Consider the following 8,019-nt stretch of genomic DNA (forward strand, 5'->3'; position numbering starts at 1 on the left):
CCTAATTTTTCGAGTGTTGTCGGTCGGTCGGTCGACGTCATTCATTAAATCCGTACCTCAACACGGACGCATTTCAGACGAGCATGAACAATACCGTGTCTGCCATCATGATGTCATTAGGCTCAGCCGCGTGCAAAAAAAACGAGCATCCGTTTCGGAGGCTCGACTTTACACATTTACAATTGCAGTCGGCTGTAAGTCCAGACGGCAGATGCTAATAAACCGCCTGTTCATGGGTTATAACAATGTTAACATTTCGCTCGTATGAATAATAAGCTACGTAAATTACAACGGGTGCTCAGGTGCTGAGTAAATGATTCTTTACAATAAAACGATCATTTCCGCGAATGAATGATGCGAAAATTAGCACAAAAGAATTTCATCTGAATCATGAAACTTGCCAAGATTGTGACGAAATTCGTCTTTTTGCCATGTTTTTGGGTATTTCTTTTTTTAGAAAGGTGTGAACAATTCATTTTCGTGGGATTAAAACTTAATTTCGAATATTGCTTCGCCTGAGGAAAAAGTGCTGAAATAGGAAATGAAATGCCGAAAAATGCACTCATCGCTCCATTTGTTGAAATTTCATTCGGTTTCTTCTTCTTCATTCAACCCAAACATTCTAACGAATCCAAAAAAAAAGAAAAACAGAAAAAAAACTGACAAATGTAAAACATTTGCTCGCTTTTGTTTATGTATTGAAGTTTTTTTTTCACCATTAGATTGGGATGGAAGAATGTGTGCTCGTTTGCATGTGCTCGCATCAGTGGTATTCCATCCAGTCTCAACCACAATGTTTGCACACAACGCGCAAGCACTCCAAAATCTTTTATCTGAATGTCTAGGCGTTTTTTCCTTCACTCATCTCTCTTTTCTTCCATTGAAACGCTGAATGTATTTGAAATCGAAGAAAACCAAAATGATGTATAGCTAGGTGTGCGTCGTCAAATTCGAAAGAGTTTGTTAGCGTTACGATCATTAAAGCAAATATTTGGTGGTTTCATTGTGCGATCCAATGTGTCTGTTGTGTTTTCTATTTTCGTTTTCTTTGTTTTTCTATTTGAGGAGCATGCTTGATGCGTGCATGTATTATACGAAAGGTGTCTACCTACAGCTTAGGGAAAGAGAAAGAAAAAGAATCAAGATTTTTTTCTTGGTTTGAAGAGAATCTGAAGTGCGACCGGCACCGGCACATTCCATCCATGGAATATTTCATGCAAAACGCAAACAAAACGTTTTTAAACAAAAAAACAACTACGTGGGTTTTGTTGATTCAATCAGCGATTATTCTGTGTATTCTTCGTACACGATACCAATCTCTGGCACTACTTATCGATGGTTGTGTCAGCCGTATGGCTTCTGATGACATTTTACTGTGGTTTAAAAGCAATCAGACATTTTACAGCCCAGTGACAATGGGCCATTTTGCTTTATTCACTTTTACTGATACCTAATCATTCGAGTAAATTACCTAATGTTAGAACCAATTCAGCGATCAGCAACAAACACTAAAACCTTGAAAGCCGTGCTGGCTAAGGACCATTCCGAAAAACGAAAAGAAAATAAAAAATAGCGATCGATTTGATTTGAAAAATAATGGCGTCGCCTGAGGTCATCGAACGCATGTGACCTCCTATACATATATTGATACACGACTAAATCGATTTCTGCACGGTAATGTTGCATTTCATGGCAGAATTTATGCGGGATACAAACACATAAAGATCAATGCATTTTCTTTATGTACTCAAAGAGAGTGTTAACCACCAACAACGAGCGAGCGGGCGAGCGAGTGAGTGAGTGAGTGCGCGAGCAGCACTACAACAATCGCCTAAGAAGAGTAATGTGTGTTAGGTGAAAACAGGTTTGCTTCATAACTTTCGAACTTCGCTCATCGCAACATTCAATATTCCACTCACAGAACATTCTCCTTTCGCTGCCGATCGTGAGCGTCCACCAATTTGGATTTATCCGCGAGCACAACCATTGTGAATGATTCTAAATTTTCGATCAGACAAAAAAACGGAATCACAAGACAACATGATTTGAATTGATTGAATGCAAAGCATTGAAATGCTTTGCTACTTTTTTATATGTTTTTGGTTTTACATGGATTTTCCGTCATTTCTCGGTTTACGTCTTAAGTCTACTTCGTCTATGCTTTCTTTTTCGTTGGTACTTTTTTCGCCAAGATCATCCATTCTCAATGTTTCACGTTCGTCACCCTGAAGTGCTTCCTGTTCTTCAATGTACGGTCGTCGGAATTCTGCCGCCAAATCGGTCAATAAATCACAAAATACGTATGGTTCCATATTTTTGGCTAAATAATACAGGAAAATCCAGTCGGAAAAAGAAATGTGGCGTACAACTGTTGACAGATGCTTCGTGTTCAAGCGGCCTGGGCAAGTTGATCCGAAACAAGCGCGATTGAACCACATGGAGCTGGAGAAATGGAAAGAAATTGATTTTTTCATGAAATTAAAAATTTTGGACCATGAATTTGAATTTGTTTCAAACAATGAAAAATCAAAATGAATTTGCGTGAAGCTTCACCTCGAAAACAAGATGAGCGTCATGAATCTCCATACGATGCTCGTAAGCGTAACACCAAGCATGACCCAGTACCAAAACCAAAGGATCACATAGATTTTCTCGTGAATGATGTTCAATGCCATTACGCAGAGTGCATCGTGTCGTTGAATCGATCCAGAATGTCCGTACTTATAGAAATCACACTTGGTTACTTTCGGGAAAACGGTATCGAGGCTATCCATTGGTCCGGTGAAGTCATCTTCAATGAATTTAAAACCGAGCGAATAAAATTGGCCGGCCAGAAAGACATTCGTTACATAAATTTGCACCAGCAAATTGACAAGATTCAATACTTCGCACAGTATCAACGATCTTGCAAATTTTTTGTTGATTTTTATGTGCTTGTAGAAGTCGTCTTTGATTTGATGGATTCTTCCTTTGATCATATCATTGCTTGGCAGCACATAGTTTCCGCTAAAGCGCATTTCACATTTTTTCTGATTGTGTTTGCTGAGTGCAATCATCTGTAGACCTTCGACCAGCGCTGCGATTCGCCCACCTGTCAGCATCACGGAAAATAAACAACAATTACCATTTTCAATTGAATTTTCGCTTATCACGCAACCGCACGGTGATGAGCATTTGCAAATTTGCAACTGGAATTCAATTCATGAGTCTGACAAGAAATGTTAATGACTAGCGTTTCGATGGAGTCCAATGAAAAATGCTATTTTTGTACATTCATTAAAAAATCAGGTAACTGTAAGCTAATGACGTCTTCATCGATATATTTCTGGTTTTATTCTGAGAAACATTTTTGATATGCCTATTTGGCACAACGCGAGTCTCTGCGGAATCAATCACCTGTTGAAAGATCTTCTTTGTGTACACTCAATGCCCATTGTTTATTTACGTTTTTGCTAATGAATCTCCTCTGTTTCTCTCTTGCAACGATTTATTGGACATTTAACACGGATTTCAACCCAAATTGATGGCAAGTGTATGTCTCTATCTCGTAAATTTAGCCGCTTCATTTCGTGTTAATTTACCGTAAATAAATCATAATGGAAATTGTTCAAAAGGTAAACGTTAAAAGTGAAATGAATCGCATTTAACGCATGATGAGCATGAATGTGAAATATTGTGTTTATTTTTTTATTCTCGCTGTGAGTTTTTGCAGTTCGGCTTGTATCCGATTGAACGATCATCGGAGAGAAGTGTGTACACAAAGCGCCATTTAAACAGTGTGGTTTTATGATCGCATTGCGTTTTTGAACGAAAAAAACCAAAACACTTTTTGCATCAACTTTTTCGTCTGCGTAAACAAAAAGCCAAGTGATTGAATTTGCGTTCGTAAAAAATTCGTGTGAAATTCGCCAGAAAGTGAATTAAGTATACATTCATTTTGCCAAAATGAAATGTAGGCTTTTGTAAAAATGTAAACTTGACGAAAGTGAAAATGTATGTTACCCTCCAACATTTTCCAGATAAAGTGAGGCAGGAAGAAGAAAAGTGCTTGTCCGAAGAGTACGAATGGAACCCATTGATAGTATGCATGATGTTTGACTTTATCACCGGGAGCTATATCTCCAACGCCTGGATGAGGTAACCAACCGCCCGCCAGCAAACTTTCGTTGTAGTGACGCACCTAAAATGATGAGCACACGAATTTGTAAACAAACGCAATTTGGTTTTGTTATGATTGTCAACAACAGATCAGATAAAAACGAAAACATCCGCCGAACAAAATGCTTACCACAGTAAATGTTGGCGTAAAGAAACAGAACGAATTTATCACATCTGCCGGTATCGAACCGTCTGTAATACACTTTATATGGTCACCAATATATTGCCTGTAAAATGAAAATAAATCATTACACATATTTTTATATTTTCAGCGTTCGACACACGCGCATGTTTGTACTATCAGGTCAAAGTCGATGTGGGTATACTTAAATGAAGCTACATAAAATGTCACCAACCAATGCAACTAATGATAAAAAGTGAAATTTTATGAAACTTGGTGTGGTGCGAGATTTGATTATTATGGCCCATTTTAATATGTACCTAACGTGGCCAATTTTAAATTCACCATAATTCTTTACCTGGACGTAACGAGCAAAACACACACGAGTAACAATAGATATGTGGCCCGATAATGAAATTTGAACGCAAAATTATCGATTGTAATTTTTTTCGTTCGGAATTTAATGAACGGCGTTAGTGCTGTGAATGTCTTCAACATTGTTGCAAAATCACAATGACAAAAATTGCACGTGTCACTAAACTATTATCGATTTCACTTCGTTTTGCTAGCCCGTGGCTATTAAACGTGAAAAAATAAATAAAGGGCCGCTGCCAACCGTGCAACGAATGTGTCTTTTTCGGTACAAGAACAACACTCTACTAACGGTTTGGTTGGGAGTGTTTAGAATGCTTTGTTTAATTTTCCCGTGCGCTTAATGGAAACGATTACGATGTGTATTTTTTTCTTTAATTTTTCAACAAAAAAAACACAAAGCACATCATCAAATTACCGCAACGAAAGCGAATCGCACATGAAAAATATGAATTTAATGATTCAAACACGGTTTATCATCTACTACTAATTGAAGGCGAAAAAAGAACGTTTTACCTGAATCACACACAACACCGAGCCGCCGCACACAGTTGAGAAAAAAAGTGCCACAGTAATTATTGAGAAATATTAATAGATAAGGGAATGAGCGAACGTACCGTTTTTTTCGGTGATTATTTTGTTGTTTGCGCGGTTTTTTTTTACTGTTTTTGTGTTTATTCTGTCTGTTTTATTAATATCGCCTTCATAAGCTGTATGTGTTTATTTGTTCGATTGAATTTAATCAACGCTATCGCTTTGGTGGCGATCACTCATTTTCTCCTGCCCAGTTCTTTTTATACACCGTCTGTATATATGGGCACACTATGCGACGCTTCATGAAGGTTTGATCGCTCGCGCGCATTAGTACTTGTCAATCATCGACAGATTAACGTGCTTTCATGTTCGACATTTATTTTTATCAAATTCACTATCAGAATTTGTATTTATCACCGTATAATTAGTTATAATCACAAAGTCAACAGTGACATCAAGTGTTTTTTGGCATATGTCCAGCCAGTTTGTCGGACTTGATATCTAACCTATTTTTCATGCTTCATCAAACATTTTCATTGATACTTTAAATCACGTATTCACTTTGGTTGTGGAATTTGCGCGTTGTTTGTTTATTTGCAGCCAACTTTCCGGCTGATTGGCCATTTTGTTTGTCTAATTTGCATTGGGACAGTATTGAATGAATGGCATCGGTCGAGTAAGCAAATGAACTCGTGCTGGAAGAATGGTTTGAATCAATGTTATTGTTTGCACGAAAGATTTTTGCTGAAGATTTTTTTTTATTGGAATCATATGATACGCAGGATTTCATTTGCAAATTCGTCATATGTGTCAAAAACACACAGACCTCTTTGATTTTTATACGCATTATTATTCACATTGATAACGTTCAAATTGCATTGTTTTATTTTCCCATTTGACACTTTGTCATCTCTCCAGTCAATGCTTCTATTGTTGGTTCGCTTTTTTTTAGAACGAGTCAAACAACTAATGTAAATCCAATGGGACTTTTTAATACATTGGCGTGATAACGCTGTGCAAAAGGTATGCCGGTTATCATCAACAAATGAGAAATTTTGCATGAGATGCTAAAATAATCGTGAATGTTGAATAAATCTGTCATTCAAATTGAAACGAAAAAAGCAGTGATTCATTATAATGCGTCAGATTGTAAATGCGAGTAGCGAGCACTCCTTTCGTGTAACTGACAAATTGAGCGAATTCCACCGACTTGTTGACTTGTTCAAATGAACAAATGATCGATCATTCGACTTATAAACTGATACTAGTAGCAACATTTTTTAAAAATTAGAACAAAAAGTAACTAGAGCAGCTATCTGTTTGCGTTGGTTTGAGCAGGTCAGAGTCGGAAAATCGATGCGATAGTAATTAAAAAGTATTTAGTCGTTTAGTTAAATCGATCAACATGCAAAATGTAAATAAAGTCCGAGAGCTAGAATGGTCAAAATTGATTCCAAGGAAATCTAATTTATAGTTTATGCGTGCGTCAATTACGCTCTGTGAACGACCAAAAGACACTTGATATGCAATCTTTTGAGTGAGCGAGAGACAGACGCGAAAGAGCGTCTCGTGCGTCAAAGTCCATACAAGTAATGTTTCAGTTGGCGCATATGAGTGCGTGTGTGCTTTAGTATTTTGTTCTATCGTGTTAACCTAAATTGCCAATTAAGCGGTTTGAATGTGAACGACAAAAAATTAAAATAACATTTGACTGAAGTCATGTAAGAGGGAGTGTGTTCGGCCGCTGGCTAACAAGTATACACATTGTGTTTTATCTCTCTCTCTCTCTCTCTCTCTCTCTCTCTCCGAGTCTCGCCTCTCTTCTTTCAATTTACTCGGCTCGTTTCATTTTTCATCGTGCAGCTCCGAAGCCAATTCATTGTCGGACAATTTTATTACTTGTGTTTAGTGTGCGGTTTCGGTGAAGAAAGAAAAAAAACTTTACACGAGCCCAAACTTCAGTACTTTTGAAGCGTACAAATCAACCAAAATGAATTATGAACTTCGCACGGCGAAATCGTTGATAAAATTTCATAAGAAACCAAAATGTTTATATTGAAACGGCCCAACGTGCAAATGTGTACGGCAATTATGCATGTTTTGTTACCAAGGTAATTGAAAGTTGTCACTTGTCGCTTATGCACACAACAGATTTTAACAAATGAGACAAATCGAACGACAAGAAGAAAAAAAACGTTCAACAAATCACATAGCCGCCAGTGTGTATGCGCGAGAGTTTTTTTTTGCCCCGTGTCTCATTACAAAACGACACAAAGCCAGGTGGAATCGGGTGTACGCTCGCGAAAAATCGCTTCAAAGAATTTACAATGAATTGTTTTTTTCTCTTCGTTTTTATGCACGAGTGGAAATCATTTTTCATTAGTTATACTGTCTTATTACTAGAGTAGCCTATGGCATATTCTAAACAATGTTCAAGCATTCGAATTAATGGTTCGGTTATGAATGACTCAAAATTCGCATATGGATGATTTAATCGAGAGACGTAGTGTTTCTCACGTGTTTGATGCTCACATGTGTCTCATTTATCGAATGAACTCAATTGGCACTTTCGGCCAATTTATTCGGCAAAACAACACTCGACATTTATTACACGAATGTGCCAAGCTCTAAATGATTGTTTGCGTGACATTCGGGTAAGTATCACATGAATTTTGGAAGTAAATAGCTTTTGTGTATGTGTGTGTGTGTGTGTGTGTGTGGTGGAAAATGATTTGCTTGAGCGCAAATATCAGCGATTCTCTAATCTCTGTTGAAAGTTGAAAATTATGATTATTTTCTAAGAAAATTGCCATTCCATGAAGAAAATGTGCTCA

General features: G+C 37.4%; 1 protein-coding gene across 1 annotated transcript; it reads right to left on the reverse strand.

The window, feature by feature from the left end:
- Nucleotides 1-2,044: 2,044 nt before the first annotated feature.
- Nucleotides 2,045-5,142, reverse strand: LOC129569561 (innexin inx7). The gene is made up of 5 exons (XM_055448491.1): nt 4,638-5,142; nt 4,289-4,385; nt 4,003-4,180; nt 2,554-3,091; nt 2,045-2,442 (listed from the first exon to the last, which is right to left on the reverse strand). Exons 1-5 carry the CDS (start codon nt 4,775-4,777, stop codon nt 2,106-2,108), a joined length of 1,290 nt encoding a protein of 429 aa, XP_055304466.1. The 5' UTR covers nt 4,778-5,142; the 3' UTR covers nt 2,045-2,105.
- Nucleotides 5,143-8,019: the final 2,877 nt, after the last annotated feature.

The sequence above is a fragment of the Sitodiplosis mosellana genome, unplaced genomic scaffold, assembly GCF_009176505.1.
Source record: "Sitodiplosis mosellana isolate CC-2019 unplaced genomic scaffold, AAFC_SMos_1.0 Smas_scaffold_1, whole genome shotgun sequence".
NCBI lineage: Eukaryota > Metazoa > Arthropoda > Insecta > Diptera > Cecidomyiidae > Sitodiplosis > Sitodiplosis mosellana.